The 17,189-nt window shown below is 38.4% G+C and overlaps 1 protein-coding gene and 1 long non-coding RNA gene across 3 annotated transcripts in view; one reads left to right on the forward strand and one right to left on the reverse strand.

Moving 5' to 3' along the window:
• LOC132906671 (peroxidasin-like) overlaps positions 1–17,189 on the forward strand; it is a 414,173-nt gene that overhangs the window by 338,284 nt on the left and 58,700 nt on the right. For both annotated transcript variants that reach the window (XR_009658022.1, XM_060959050.1), the window contains exon 8: positions 4,157–4,296. Coding sequence is in view for 1 of the 2 variants with exons in the window: in XM_060959050.1 (XP_060815033.1) it covers positions 4,157–4,296 (140 nt within the window). In the remaining variant the exon portion in view is untranslated. The remainder of the gene's footprint in view (positions 1–4,156; positions 4,297–17,189) is intronic.
• LOC132906684 (uncharacterized) lies at positions 7,132–13,904 on the reverse strand. The gene is made up of 2 exons (XR_009658025.1): positions 13,493–13,904; positions 7,132–7,401 (listed from the first exon to the last, which is right to left on the reverse strand). It is a non-coding gene; the product is annotated as an uncharacterized LOC132906684 (long non-coding RNA).

Below are 17,189 nucleotides of genomic sequence, written 5' to 3' on the forward strand. Positions count from 1 at the left end.
ATTACAAGATAATTACATTACAAGATTGATAATATTCAGTGTAGTTCTATATTCTTCATATGTAGTTCTGCTTAATAAATATCACTGAATATTATTTCAACATCAACATTGTGTCTTTCACAGATTATTACATTACAAGATAATTACATTACAAGATTGATAATATTCAGTGTAGTTCTATATTCTTCATATGTAGTTCTGTTTAATAAATATCACTGAATATTATTTCAACATCAACATTGTGTCTTTCACAGATCATTACATTACAAGATAATTACATTACAAGATTGATAATATTCAGTGTAGTTCTATATTCTTCATATGTAGTTCTGTTTAATAAATATCACTGAATATTATTTCAACATAAACATTGTGTCTTTCACAGATTATTACATTACAAGATAATTACATTACAAGATTGATAATATTCAGTGTAGTTCTATATTCTTCATATGTAGTTCTGTTTAATAAATATCACTGAATATTATTTCAACATAAACATTGTGCCTTCCACAGATTATTACATTGCAAGATAATTATATTACAAGATTAATAATATTCAGTGATATTTATTAAACAGAACTACAGAACCTGATGTATATAAGCGAGTGATATAATTAATAACGTGTGTGAGAATTGTTGATTGCTGGCCAGTTACTCTCAGACTAGACGTAGGTATTATTTCAACATAAACATTGTGTCTTCCACAGATTATTAATCTTAACTTCAAGATTAAATTCTAACAAAGTTACATTGCTAATTTCGTTTCTTGTTCTACAAATCGGTTACGATGAAACGACTCTATTGAGACAAAACGCATCGAACAATACATTAATTGAGCTCTCTGTAACTTTTCATTCGACATTTATGAATTCGTTCGCGTAACAAAAAATATTTTGTCGGCATTCGATTGATTCTATTTCGAAAATATGGTTACCGTCCTCGCCGAGTTGTGAAAAAGTTTTTCGGCAAAAATTCCATTTCATCAATTTCATAGACAGTCGTAATTGAATGTTTGTTTTTCAAATAAATTGATAAAATAAAGTGAAATTGTACGCCATAAAGACACTAGGTTTGCGTACGTAGAATTGGCAACTCCAAATAACATGATTTGTTTTCCATCCACCGATTGTTGCTCTCTGCCGTATGAAAAATTTAGTTTGCAAGCATTTTTTTAGTTGAAAATTTCTATGCTGGACATGTAACGTTTCTAGATCTCATTTAGATTATATTGGTACTTGCTTAATGCAAGATCTAAACCATTTAGATATTGAATCTCTGGATCTGGAATTAATTGCCCGAGGGAGGCAATATCTAGATCTTCCACGTCTACGTAGGTTTATCAAACGCTGTATCTATGTATCTAGGCCTTCATAGAAATATCTATACTCGCTAACTATAACATAAGAATAATAATATAATGAGATGGCGTAACGGTAATTAGATACTTGTATGACGTAACGATGATATAATATGTAGGTATTGTAATATAATAATAATTGTGGTGGACGATGGGACGTATTGTTGGTTAATACTAGAACTACCACACCAGTCAAACTCACTGGTTTTACAATGTTATGTTAAAATTCCTATTTCGTGTTATATTTTTTTCCATAATGATGCAATGACTTTCGCAACGATAATTAAAAGAATAATATAATGAATTTTATTTTGTTTCTTATGTACTCGGATTTAAAATAATTTTGTATCAAGGCTACTTATGCCAATAACAGTCAAAATGATACTTGTCAAAGTGTAAAAGGGTCCTGTGATCTCTTTATCGAACCCCAATTAACCAGTTTCCTCGTTTTGTACAACTTGCCACACGTTTTTCAAATTTTTGCCGCGTATCATTCGATACGACGATATCAGATATCAGGAAAATTCCGAATCGATCGCTAGATCTCTAGATGCTAATACTAGAAATACCACACCAGTGAAAATGACTGGTTCTACAATTTTATAAATGTGTCGACCCTCGTTTAGATCGATCATGGATCCGGATGGATTAATAATACCAAAAAGGTACTACACAACATGGAATTGCTTCTGTAAGAAAGTAATAAATCAATAAATATAAAAATATTCCATTATTACGTACTTTTTAAAGCCCAGTCCAGCTTCGTGTTAACTATCGGTAGTTCTAGTGTTAAATTAATAACGTGACCGATTGATTTCGTCAAATATATTTACAGATATTTTTCAAATGTAAAATACAGAGTTAATCATAAGCGTTGCTCGCTCCATGCTATTCCTTACAAGGATAGTGCATACCGATACTAATTGTTATGCTGATTCGCTAGACTGATTCGCTATACTTACTCCCTCGACAGATGTTCTCGACAACTGATGTCTGGACAGCTATTTATACTGGTCGGGGGGAGTTCCGGAAGGTTTGAACTTGTCTCCGGTTGACGGTTGCACGTAGCAGCGATATTGCTTTGTCCAGAGTTTGTTTATTACATTTTGTGCATCGTAACTCTGTTAATCCCTTGTGGCAAAATAACAACATGAAGCATCCTCGATTCGGAACGTCCTATGACGCATGTGCCGCTACGTGATAATAATAATAATAATAATAATAATAATAATTTCTCGAATCTACGATAATATGGAAAATCTACATAGTCAACAATTTTTCTATGCCACTCTCTATAAGAGTGTTTGAATGCTAATCGAGGAAATGAATTTGGAAGAAATTTTTTATAAAAATCTTCTTTATTTATCGCTGAGAATAAAATTGATTCGCCGTGCGGATAGATCGTTTTTCAATACCGTGATTGAACATTGTCGCCGCTTAAGAGAACGCACGATAACAGAAAATTTCTCGAGTGTTTTCTCGTCGCTATTCCAAATATACTCGTAAATTCGTTTACGTCGTTACCAGTCGGTGCGTCCCGTAAATCGAACGAAAGTGTTTCCTGTTGGATAGGCTACGGTATTTTAAGGGCGCGTAATATGGTCCGCGACTGTTCCATTCCACATCTTCGGCGAGGGTAACGGAACTCTGGAAGAACGGTCGATCTGTCACGAGCAGACGCTTCACCAAGGGTGCAACTTGATTTACACTCTCTTCTTGCCCTTCTCTCTTTTCTCTGCACGCCAAAGAAAAACCAACGATTTTTCCAACGAACAAGAGAACTACTTGGAGATTTTAAGGAAAGACAGAACGTGGCAAATTCAGCTCTTCGAAAACTCTCGATAACTCTGTCCATGATTTTATTGGCTTCATTGTGTAACAAAATTGCAGAAACATTTCTGGTTAGTATCGTTCCGTTGCGTTTCTTCCAGTGGATTTGGGGCTGTTGAATTTCCGCGTGTTATAGCTATATCGATCAACTTTGTTGACGTATCGTATGTATCTATCAGCTTTGGAATAATATATAACAATAAGTTCATTTTGTAACACGTATTTTGTAGTACATGTTTTGTCAGGGCTTTAATTACAAAATAACGAACGAAAAACCTAGAAATGATTTTATTCTCTTAGTAAGTATTATTACAGCTACGTATTATCGTTGCAAGTTGGTTTTCCGGATGGATCGTGTTTCAATGAGGTTTTTTGCTTGGTTCTAATTAAGTACTCCGCAAATACCATGATAAATACAACAGTGCGCATGTACTTTTTCCAATCACTGTAAATAAAACGATGTACGATCGGCCAAGAATATTCGTACATTAAAATACGAACATCGTGATCAATGAACAACTAAGCTTCTTCCCATTATCATCTCTCTTTCCGTCATAAGCACAGGATATCAACGACGAAATCTAGTCAAAGTTCTCAGGCTTCAAAGCCACGAGCGGAGATTGAATGTATTCCACGACGATTCTCTGGAACGGGTCAACGACCCGGGAGTAGAATAACAATCCATCCAGCCGCCATTCTTCACAGGTTTTATCCGCCCTCGAGCCCCGCCGTCTTTCCGTTTCTTCCTCGACCTTTCCGTTTCCTCCTCGCTCGTCCTTACCTTCTTATTCTCCGCTCAAAGCAAACTCCTTTACCTCTGGTCATTTTCCGTGTTTGCCTGAAAAGCCAGCAAAGAGCAACCAAGCTGGAAGAAGCCATTCGCGTCTGCTTTTCGTTAAACGATGAAACCACATCGACTTTGTGGTTTTCGTTGCTATATGAGATCGTTTCTGCTTTCTGTTTCAGCGTGAAGACTGACATGGGCGCCAGCGGCGCGATATCCAGGCTCTACATTGCCAACGCGAACAAAAAAGACAGCGGGAATTACAGTTGCGCTTTGGCGGATGTCGCGGCAGCTACCACGGTCTCCGTCCACGTATTAAACGGTACGTTTGTTTCTGGCCAACATTCGATTACTTTCAGACCATTGCATTCGCTGTTGCGCACCACTTTCTATCATCTTCTTTTTTTAATCTTAATACAAATTCTCTTGATCCTTTCTCAAATTGGTTAACTCCACCTTTTGATACTTTAGCGTCGAATCTCTTGATTCTCCACGACGTTACGCATAATAATTTCATTCATTTTCTCTACTTTCTGTTTTCCGAACATTATGAAATACATATACATTTTGTTATTAAAAGCCTTGATAAAATAATTTATACATATTTATGAAATTATAATATATATTCGTGAAATGTTTCTATAGGTGTTTAAACATTTTCGCAGGCGTGTACGCGTCACGTGTGAGCTGTCGAAAATGTAAATACGTGTTTGTACAGTCAATATTTCAGTAGCAGATGTGTATAAGAATGGCATCCATTATGATAATTTGGTTCGTTGAGAGTGAAAGTTTGTAAACTGTTGGGAAAATTTGTACATATCCTTCGAACAACCGAATATGTTAATACTGTTGAAATTTGAATATTTCCTGTACGGAAAGATAATTTAAAATTTATGAAATATACTTGTGAAGCGGTAGAGTTGTACAGGATGAGTAATAATTCGAGAAAATGTTTTGAACGTTTCTTGTATCTATTAGATACTTGATTGTAATTTGATTATTTTATAATTCCTTCATTGTTTTGGTCATGTACCGTAAATTTCATTATTTTCACAGACGAATATATAATAATTAGATCGATAGCTATGGGTGTCAAAAATCGATAAAATCACTCGATCGTCCAAGAAATTGTTGATCTTCGAATTATTTAATTCCTGAATTAGGTAAAAGATAAGAACGACTAACGATATTTCGATCGCTTTTCTAATTGTACATTGTACAAGCTTATTACCGTTAAATAACATTCATATACTTCATTTTGCACGATAACACAGGTACAGAATTCAGAAGCATTAAGGCAGTTTTTCACAATCAATCATAATGTCGACAGAAATGAAGATTTAACCATGATGTATTATGAAATGTCGCTATTCCGAATGACAGTAGTGAAGCAAAGTGATTAACGACACAATCAACCAGTGTATGACACGAAGTCATTATAAAGTAATTAAAATTCCAAAGTTTAATCGTAAAATATAAATATGGGAAGGATACATTCGTTTTGACGACGATTGCACGATTATGGTCGCTATTAAACGTCAATATACTGTTCTATTTTATAATTAAGCTTCTAGTTTCATAATTACAATAGATTAAGTTATTTCATTCCTATTTTGAAATAATCTTCTCAAATTCAATATAACTATTTTATTCGTATATCCATGTTTCTACATTTTGTAAGATTTCTACTTTTGAAGAACATTTACAAAAGCATATTGTCTTGCACGTAGTTTAACATCGTCGATGGAAATATCAAAAATTCCAGTTAAACGATTCAAGAGAGTAATGAGAACTTTCAAATTCGAATAATCATAGTAATTTCAATAGGAGGAATTAAATTTTGTATTTAAAAAAAAAGAAAAGAAAATATTTGTGGAGCTGTTATTGTCGACGTTTCAACGTCAAACTATCTGTCTTTGTTCCCGGAGTTTCAAAAATGAACATTAGAACGGGATGTTTGAAATGAACTGGCGGTTGTTCGAAATAAACTGGCCTTGTGCATTAGACGCGTCGAACGGTTCTGTGTGTCTTTTGCGGACAACTTTGAATACACGTCAAAGTGAATTACGCGGCATAGTCGAAAATTATGCGCAACGACCACGCATATTCCGCGTTTAATATTATGTCGCATAAATAAACAGAACAAAAACACGCGAACCAGAAATTATGCGGTATTTCCACATGGATCTGTAAATTCGTTTACAGATGCGTGAATTTATACATAACAGAATTACACATAATTCTTTTACTTGTTCGGTCTTTGTGGAAAATTTAGAAAAGCTGAGGAACACGGATTGTGGTGTGTAAATTTTAAACGAAAATGACACAAATTTTGAAATTAAATTGAAATTAGATATTTGGAATTAGAATCTTGATATCGATTTTAGATAGCAGATATCCGGCAGGTAGATGATTTTTCTCTTGAACAAGTTGTCGGAGGATTTTGTTATAATTAAAAGCGTTCCATTTGTTCGAAATAGGAAAATTTTATTATTTCTAGAATTCATAAATTTGGTTCTTCTCGCACAAAAGAACAGATCAAATCAACGCAACAAAGACTTGAATGATAAAACTGTAGATATTAATTAACAAATTATTCGACTTTCCCAGGCATACAAGGTATATAATAAGCATGTAGTATTATACTTTTACAATCGCTGAAAACGTTTCGGGTTAATTGGTTGGAACGTAGTAATTGAAGGTTTTCAGGCAGATACTTGTTTACCGCAACCCGATTTGCAGAGATTACAATGGTCAGCCTTAGAAAAGACTGGAGAGCTTAATCTAACGCGAAACAGGCCACCGTTCGATAACAATGTTTCGTTTCGCTATTGTTGCTTACGAATTCTTCGTGCTTTTCGACCGTGCATTGAAACAGCCTTCTTATATATAATTAAATTCTCATAGTTCGCAGAACAGACATTTTAAAATCGTTGACAACGTTCTATTTAAAGTTTTGAATTCCGTTTCTCGAACGAATAATGCTGCCTTTGAATTTTAATCGCGCATAGACGAGAAAGCACTGAAAATTGTAAATATTAAATATATTAAATATTAAATATATTAATTATAAAAATGTGACCAAGTTGATAATCGACATATTTACACCATATTTACAGTAACATCAAAAATAGTTTATTATAAAAATGTGAGAAAGTTGCTAATCGAGATACCTAGGTTGCATTACTGTATTTATAAAAGAGATACGGGTTAAGAGTGTACATTATTTTAACGACACACTGGGTGTACCATTCATTACATTGTATATTGCGTTACATTTTCCTCTTGTTCAGCGTTTCCTCTGGACTGCGTCCAATTTTCTAGAGGGACCATCTGTCCTTTTTCCTCTCTCATCTTCTTTTTCCTCTTACTCATATTAAACTTCAGTATCCTGGAAACTGTACGTGGAGGGTAGGCGTGTCTCCACCTGCAACGAGGACTTTGGTTTTAAGAAACTTTGTAATTTCGTAACTGACGGCGTATTTATGGTGTTACTAATCAAAGCTCTTACTTAAGAGTTTTGAGTTAATGGCTCGTGGATCATAAAAATTTTAAAACGATGTTTCAACCTAAAGTTTTTATTTTGCGATCGTGAGCAAATTCTATAATTCTTCTTTATGAATCCTTGTACTTGCTTCCAATATTTTCTATGCTTTCTCATCCATTTCATACGATATTTTTATTCGAAACGATCTTCGATTCAACCAACGCGCATCCGGAGCCAATCATTTATCTTAAATATTACGCATAATTGTAAAGAAACTATGAAACGATATTTCAAACGCTTCAACAATATCGAAGAAAATGATACGGGAAAGCACGTACGTCGAAAACAAAGTATCGTACGAAAGAAATTATATCCTGTATTCTCGATTTATTTTTTCACCTAGGAATCGTGTCCTTGTCAATTGCACCATGATTACTGCGACATCCTGTGGAAGGGACGCATCCATCGAAGATAGTAAATGGAAGGTTGGAAGCGCAACTATAATATACAGCACGTTTGTTTAGCAGTTTATCGAGCAGGTGATCTATCGGGTGTGTGTCTCGGTTAGAGCGAACGCCAGGGCCTCTGTTTCTCACTGATAACGGTGTTTGGGAGGCTCGAAGGGGAACGAAAGATTATAGCCACCTCTCGCGCGCTACCGATAGAATTTTCCAAGCTTGTGCACGGTCGATAATTCATTCTCTACGGCTTCTCAACGACGTCGCTGTCTATTATTCTTCTTTCCTTTTCCTTTTCGTTTCATTCTCTCTTACCCCACGTCGTTTTCGTGCCGTTTATGAAATCCAAGCCCGTGGAATACGGATGAGTAATCGAAGAAGTTGAGAAACACGACACGGGGGCTCATGAAGAGTCTGCCAATGACGGCTCGCTCGATTGCTGTTCGCGGATACCCGTTTCATCTCGATTTTCATTTCCCTCGAGACATTTACATAACCGACCATGTCATCCAACGGGGAACTACCGCCGCAAGAAAATAGTCTACCGTCTGCTGTTAAGCACGCCGGACCGGAAAGCCACTCGCCGATGCAACCGAACAACTTCCGATCGAGCTCTGTCGCGCAATTTCCGTTCCACTCTTCGTTCATCGTTTATACCGCCGACTTGGACTTTTCAAGAAGCCTCCGCTTCTTCTTCGGCGAGTAATTGTTTTGCGAAACGGAATTTCACGATCGAGGAATAGGACGAAGATCGCCATGTGTATCCTCGCAAGGATATCTGTACGCTGCTTCGATATACGATCGTCGAGGATTTCGTGGAAATGTTTATTTCACAGGGAAAGTAAAAATGAGAAAAGTGGTAGAAACAGTGGGAAAGATTAGGCATTTCTTTGTAGATTTCATAAACATTTGCGTTTATGAGCTGTGAATAAAATATTAACCCTTTTTTACCACCGTATATGTGGAAGTTGTTGCATGAAGAAATTGCACCCTTGTTGATGTAATTGCAAAGAATCGTGATAATTTTAACACGACGATGATTATAAATATAGAAAGAGTATCGAAGTTGCTGGTCCATCGAATCAAGAAAATTCTCATAGTGCAACGAGTCGACGTATTGCTTGCAGTTTAAGAAATATCTTGCAACTTTTATCAGCTAATTACTGTTGAAGTGATCGCCACTTCTAAGAAAACTCTACATCTGGTCTTCGGTTTTCTCAAGCGCTAAGGTCATCGATAGCGCATAGACGAAAGAATGCGTCGAAGGCAAACTATAAACAGTAGATAGGCGACGTTGGCTTCAGGGTTCTTTTAGTCTCAGGGTAACATTGCTAGTGTCACACACCTAAGAGGACCATCCGCTCAGTAACCAGATAGGCCGAACACCCCGCATATCGCGCCTGTTGAAACAATAACTAAACGAGCCCCCTCCAAAGGGACTAGACTCTTGGCAGAAGGACCTTCCTGAACTAGCGTTAAGTCAGTCCGCTCTAGCATCTCGAATCAGTCTGTCTTAATATTCCGAACCACACTGTTGTAACCGTCACTCCGTCAGATTTCTACAATAAATATCATTGTCGCATACAAAGTCTATTTTCTTCACCCTGTTTGTGAAAGAATCGTTTCGTTCGAGCCGCGACGCGAGGAGATTACCAGCGATCCGTTAATTCCGCGATCTTTTGTGTCTCCGACGTGACACTAGCGTGAGGATCTGGACCAGCTTACATTGTATTCCACACATTGTACTTTAATATTCACAATATATATATACCTACAATACCTTACAATTTACCCACGCGTTTCTTTAATTCCACATACACTGAATAACCTTAACATTATAAACTTAGACGACGTAATCTCAGGTGTTATAAGTTATTGAAAATATATACATTATAGAACTGTAGACTACAGTTTTATTGCACAACAAACACCCCTATTATCCCACAAGAAATAAGGGGATCGACCTGTTCGTGGTGTCGATCGTTATAATCGTAACGGGAATTTACGACTCCCGTTGACGCTCTTCAACGCGATCGCGTTTCCCCGCGACTGGAAAAAACACTGCACAACTCAACGAGTCTTTTTTAGAGCATATATCCTTGCACATTCGGAATTAGTAATGGTACTTCATCTTCAGGATTTACGTTACAAGAAGCCCTCTATTATTCTTTTCACTTTTCTTAAAATTTACCATTAATTTCTATCGTTAACATATATCGGTATCATCGTACGATATTATCTCGCTATAAAAGAACGGAACGACAATAACAAGCAGATAGTTTGTGACCACCGTTTGAGGGAAAAAATAGCACAGGACGATTCTGACGGGAGATCCGAGAACTTGTGACTCGTGAAGTACGAGGCCCCGAGCTCTTTGTATCGCTAAGTTTCAAATTTATTCTCCCGTTCGTTCGCTTCGCCCTCGTCAACCGTCCTTTCTCGTTCCTCTTCCGGTTTCCGATCCTCGAGGAAGCCACGGTGTTTCGTATGCGGCTGGCCCCTTCCTCCTCTGTTACCGGTGCTCATGCATGGCGTATTCATGGAAAAGTTCTTCGGAGATATTCAGGCCGACTCATTTCCCTCGTCGAGTTCTCTCCTTTCGACTGTGCCGCGCTTTTTCTTCGCTCCCTTCCTTTTCATCCTCTTGCTCTTCCAGTTTCGCCGCGATTTTACTCGAGATTCTCTAGATTTCCCTTTTTACCAGATCGACCTTTGAATCCTCCGCTTTACGCACGATCCGCAAAGCTTTGTATCATCGCGTATACGTGGATCCCTTGTCTCTCGACTTCGATCCATTTTTCCGTAAGTTGCTTGTCTCTCCGTTTACGACGAATGATATCGATGCAGTGGAGAAAGAGTACCTTTATCTTGTATCTCTAGCGAAGCGTTTCTACAGCGAGTACTTGAACCAGTGATCGATGCGCTTTGTTATTTGTGCGACGCAGCGTGTAAGTTGCTCCTTTTCGGCCACTTTGTTTCCTCGCGTCTCTTTTCCTTGCTCGTGAGTTATTCGCCACGCTTTGTCTTTCCACATCGTTTCGTCGGGACACGTATTACGTAAAATGAAACGTGTAGATAATATATACAAAGACTTACATTGCATTCTGAGATCTAAATTGCAATAGTAGTACTACGTTGTTACACGACTGGATCGACGCACCACGTGCGTCAGTAGATTCTAATAGAAGAACAGACACTAAACTCCATGTTCCTCGTCAAGTAGGTATACAATATCCCATAAACGGTATATACAAATTTACGTCGGTTCTTGAGATTTAAAATGCAACAGTCGCGTCAACAGTACTAATTAGATAATTAAACCTTTACGACATACCCGTCAGCGAATATTTGAATTTATGTAACGTACGAGTCTTATATACGAGACTGAAAGTATCTCGGAAATATATTTGACGTGAAAAAGATGCAATATTTCGTTGCACATTTTCTATAATATCACACATTTTCGGGTTAAGAAATGTTCTAATCCATTATCAAAATTACCGATTCGAATAATCTGCAGCTCGTAGTTAAATAAAAATAAAACACGGAATGCTCGCATCCACTCCATTTCATTTCGGAGCGCGTTGCATTTCTCGGAGCTAAAATGCCAAGCGGCTCTGTGTATCCGAGTGACTTCCTGCCAGCATCGAACGACGTTGCCCCAGATTTCTCAACCTCTCTTCCTCCTCCGCGTTTGGAACAACGTAAGCCCCCGGTAACTTTTGTATCCGGAGGAAAATCGAGTGTAAGTCGAATCGATGAGGCTCACCGTCTCACACGATACATACGCCGCTAAATGCGGGCTTTAGATCGGAAGATAGAAGTGGCTTTTGAAGTTTCCAACGAAGAAGGGTGGAAACTGCTTCCCGCGGGGATTTTCGCGGCTCGGACAGCCCGGAAGTATCAGAACACCAGCCGCGGAAGTATCGTGCATTATTTACCATGGATTACCATGAGTCGAGTCAGCGAGCCGACCCGATCATATTCGCGGCGAAGTTTCCGTTTTTTCAAAGAGACGAGACGAATAACGAAGACCGGCAAAACGAGACTATTTGTTCCGCCTCGGTTTTTCCACGTCACGGGGAACACGATGATTTAAGAGCGTCGAGTCGAAATTGGATAAAGCGGAGAGAGGTAGGTATAAAGATGTCAGACACGGATGATTGACAGACGAATTTTGTATCTCAATTATAATATCAACCAGATATTTTCCATTCTTATTCATATGTTGCTGGTTAATAATATTAGGTTGTCGGAAAAGTGTTTTTCTTTTATAGACACGTCTTTTACAACGACGCATCTTTATACAAACATAAAACCTAATCTATAGAACGTTGTGATCTTTATTTTGATAGAACAAAATGGATCATAGGTAATTCGATAAAATAATATAAAATGGGAAAATTTTTCCATTATTTCCTTATAAAACGAAAGAAACTTTTCGGCTGACCTAATAAAACGAAGCGAACGATTCGATGGAAATTTTAAGTTAGCGCCCATGTTTTCTACATTTGGCTTTATTACAATTTAATCTTAAAGTTAAGATTAATAATCTGTAGAAGACACAATGTTTGCGTTAAAATAATATTCAATGATGTTTATTAAACAAAACTACAGAACCAAATGTATATAAGCGAGTGATATAATTAACAACGTATGCAAGAATTGTTGATCGTTGGCCAGTTACTCCCAGACTAGACTTAGGTAGTGACCCACGATCCCTTAAATACTTTGAACCCCACTCTCTATACAGTAACGAGTACGGCCTGTGTTAGTGTCCTGTTCAAATGCCTGTGTGGGTGCCTGTGTAAGGGTACTTATGCCTATGCCTGAAATATCGTTGTATTCCAACAGGCTTTTATTCGTTTTTCACGTTACAGGTAGTCGTAGTAAAACAGATTTCAGTCACATGCATTTCTACATTATGAAATTGCATGTTTCTTTTCTGAAACAAGCATCGTTCCTGTTTCACATAGTTCTGGCCATCACGTGATAACGAATTCATCTTGGCTCGATTTCGTCGTATTTGATTTGACGCGTTTTAATGTCACGAACCGTGTAGAAGAGGTCATTTTGAGAAGCGGAGGATTGGCTTAGGTTGGTTGTCCGAAAAGTGTTTTTCTTTTACGGACACATCTTTTACAACGACGCACCTTTATACAAACATGACACCTAATTTGTCGAACGTTGTGATTTTTATTTTGATAGAACAAAATGGATCATAGGTAATTCGATAAAATAATATAAAACGGAAAATGTCATTGATAATGCATACATTACGTCCTTATAAAACGAAAGAAACTTTTCGGACGATCTAATACGTTTCAAATCGCTTGAAAGCTGTCGCTTATTTTATTGTTTTAGGGGAGGAATAAATATCGAGGTATAATCTAGCGACAGAAAATTTCTTACAGCGGAATAGAATCTTCCGCGGTAATTTTTCTATCACACGTATCGCTTTCTCGTCGCTCGTTTTTCTATAAGCGCAGAATAATTTAATTTTCTGTGATTTATCTCGTTTCTTAGGATTGTCACCTGGTTCTGTTTCACGAAGGAACTAAAGCATAACTTACCTTTATATTTAACAATTTTCAATCGCAATTTAAAGAATTATATTGTTCCAACTTCGTACTAGCGTATTCGTTAGCAGCCAACGGCGGCGAATTCGCAGTCTACTCGCGTGCAACTTGCTTTCGACAAAACGACGATCTTGTCGAAAACGCGAGAGAGTGGTACGACGTGGAAATTCCGTGCCTCGATTTCCGGCGCGAAAATGCTCGGACGATTACGTTTACCACGGTTAGAGAGGTCGATCGTAATTCGCAAGTTCTCCAACTGTCGTTTTCACGAGGAACGCGACTTGGTCATCTCAGATGGACACACGTAGAACGCGTGGGCGTTTGACGGAACGCTCGTAGACCAGGCAGTCCGCGTGCAGAATTCTCGAACGACTGTTTCAGGGCTTCGAGTTTATACTGATTTCGAATGCGACTCGCGACTGCCCGACTACTTGTCAAGCAAATTCGCATTACTTCCAGCATTATTCTGGCCGTCCTTGTAGTTACCTGCATACAACACCTCAGGCAATAACTCTGCGCTATCCGCGTCTTGCATACACATCGCACTCGCCCGTCTTCTCGATCTAACGCGTCCAACGTTTTTGGTAATCGAGCGAGAACGCGATAAAGCGAAGATACACCGCTTATACAGTTATATATGTATTAGGACTGTTGTTTTACGTCGTAGATTAGCAAAAGAAGAAAAAAAACTGCAACGCCGGTAACACTAAAGAACTCCAACGTTGGCAACACTCTTCGACAACGCTGGCAGGACTAAAGAACCTGACAATGCCGGCAACACTAAAGAACTCCAACGCGGACAACACTCTCCTATGAGGCGGATAACGCTCTTCGACAACGCTGGCCAGACTAGAGAGCTCGACAACGCCGGCAACACGAAAGAACCCGTCAACTCACTAACGGCTACCTTTTATACCCTGGCTCCGATATACCTGGCACGCCCATGTGCTGTATGGTCAAGTAGATCTTCTTAATTACCCAGAGTTTTTCCCGATAGTACACTGTATACCTGGCACACCCATGTCCCATGGTTAAATAGACCATTTTAATTACCCAAGGTTTTCCCCGATACTACATTATCAATCATGTACATTCTTCTAAGACGCGAAAAATGACTATGTAGATTACCTTCTTTGATTGTGTTCATAAAAACACTGAGGTGATAGTGCGTTAAATAAGCACTCGGTGTTTAGGTCAACAATATACTTATTAACAAGTGTCTTTTTTTGATCGCGTCGCGTATCGCTCTCGGTTTCGCTAGTCAATCTCGCTGCCCGGTTATAACTCGACTGTCGATCGGATTCGATTCTTTTCTTTTTGTCGCCCCTCAATATCCCCACTATTCACGCGTTTGTTAGGCGTCCGCGACCATTGCCACGCACGCCTTCTTCTCGAACGTTCGGCGGAAGGACCGTTGGGATATCGATGGCTCATCAGGCACTTTGCTTCGGCGACATATATTGTTGCCGAGTGCCGCCACAACACAAATTTGCATAAGAATCCACTGTCTAATTATTACAATAGAGGAAGACTGTGGAAGTTCGTTCCTCGTTCTCCGTCGTCTCTTCTCCTGTTTAGAACCATCTAGGAACGTTTGCATCCTTGGTTTGTCAAATCTTTTGTAATTCAAAATTTGCTACATTCTGGCAAATGGTTTTTGCCATATTCTCGTATCTGGGCTTCTTAAACTAACCAAGAATTAGATATCAAAGCTTTATTAGACTGTCGTTTCGTAACTGAATTCGTAAAGCCATCTAAACTCCCACTTTTAATTTAGAATACACAAATATATTTAATATTCATCTCTGCATCTCCATTTAGATTGCTCCGATCTCGCTAAATCCTCCAACTATTTAGCATGCGAGTATCTCTAGATCTTCGTACACAAAAGTCTCAGTAAATCCTTTAAAATTATTCAACGTTAAAGTACCTGCGAATCTTCATGCAGGAAACTGTATACTTCCAAACTAATCCGCGATAAAATCTGAAACAAATTTACCGATCAAACGATTGAAATATCATTTTCTCGACAAAAGCTTCCGGCCGCAAATAGCACGTCTATGAAACGCGAAACGAAATTAATTACGCGTAATGCACGTCGCTCGAATATTATCTTTACGCGCTAGACAACGGTGATAATTTACAGCGCATAATTATACGTTGTTTGTCGGGTATCGCGTACAGGTGCATCCGCGAGCATCATCCAAAGGTGGAAAGAACGGTCAGGGTTGATTTTAATTTCAACGCAGCGCCATCCCGCAGCTGCTTCCTTCTCCTCTTTCTTTTCTTTACAATTAATATACATTACCCTTGGGGTACGTAGCGGTTATTAATTAAACGCGAACCACGCTGCAGATGAAACACATTAGTCGACGTTATCTGCTCGAGGGTTTCGACGAATCTCCCTTGTCCTTACCTCCCTTTCTATTTCACCCTTTCTCTCAACCTCAATTCTTATCTTATTCTATTGTCTCGATTGCTGGAAACCTTCCGTGAAACTATCGTGACCGGTATATACAGGGTGTGGCAAAACGGGCCTGGCTTTTAGTCAAGTCCTTTAAGCTTCAACGTCTCGAAATTTAATCCCCAACTTTCCACGGAAGAATCAAACTCGTTGCGTATTATGAAACAGCAGCGATCTTCGATACAACAAGAAATGAGAAAAATCGTGTGCTCCAAGTCCCCCCAAGAAAAAATATCGAAAACGAGAATATGATTCGAATCACCGCATGTTATGTAAATTTCGCCTAATGAAAAATTCACCATAGTGTTATATAAATTTTTATATGCGTATATTATTTACACATAGGACATTGTACGTAATCTGTTTGACGTGGAATAGCATAGGTTTCGTGTCTGTTCTTTCCACGCATTCTACCGACGTTTACGACGCGTCGATTACTTCGATAATACTTTTCATGCAATTGTTCCATTTTGGACTATGTGTATTTTGACAAAATTTATTGGTTGGATAGTGCGTTGGAAAGACTCGTCTGTTCAAAATAAATAATTTCTCGTGAAAAAGATGTCATTTGTTTCAGTTCGCGACTTTTGAGAAACACAAAGTGTAAGATAGAGGGAAAAATTAGTCGGCTCGTCCATTCGTCTATTAACGTAATTTTTAACGTAAACCTAAATCGTTTACGACCCCAACAATTGACCTCAAAGGAGATTTTTGTGCGTGAATATCCGTCGTTGTCTCGATGCATCCAGAATCACGCTTTGTAAGTATCCTTCAGATATTTCGTGACTTTCCACAGTAGTCGTCGATGCCCCCGAGTCGTTTTGAAAACTAATTTGCCGGTGGAACACTTGAAGGGTTGAAACAGGCTAATTCGAGGGCAGTGGGGTGAATAGGGATGCCCCGCGGGCCGCGTTTAACGAACGAATTCGACCGTCATTCGAGCTCGTAATGAATCGTTTTGCGATTATTATTATTGTCGTTTTAATCGTCCCGCGGTTTCTCCCCGTGTGATTCCAGGAGGGTAAATGCCATTCGTTGACGATTTACGGATTTAAATGGAAACGCTTGCCAACTCTATTCAACTATACTGTTTTCCAACGGTTTACGGACCTGTATTCAACTTGTTAATGATTTCGATACCAGTTTTGATGAGTTTCCAGTTTTATTACTGCAATTACAGATATGTCGAACTCCTTTTATCAAAGTATCCAAATTAACACGTTTCAA

This window comes from Bombus pascuorum, chromosome 5 (genome assembly GCF_905332965.1).
Source record: "Bombus pascuorum chromosome 5, iyBomPasc1.1, whole genome shotgun sequence".
NCBI classification, from domain to species: domain Eukaryota; kingdom Metazoa; phylum Arthropoda; class Insecta; order Hymenoptera; family Apidae; genus Bombus; species Bombus pascuorum.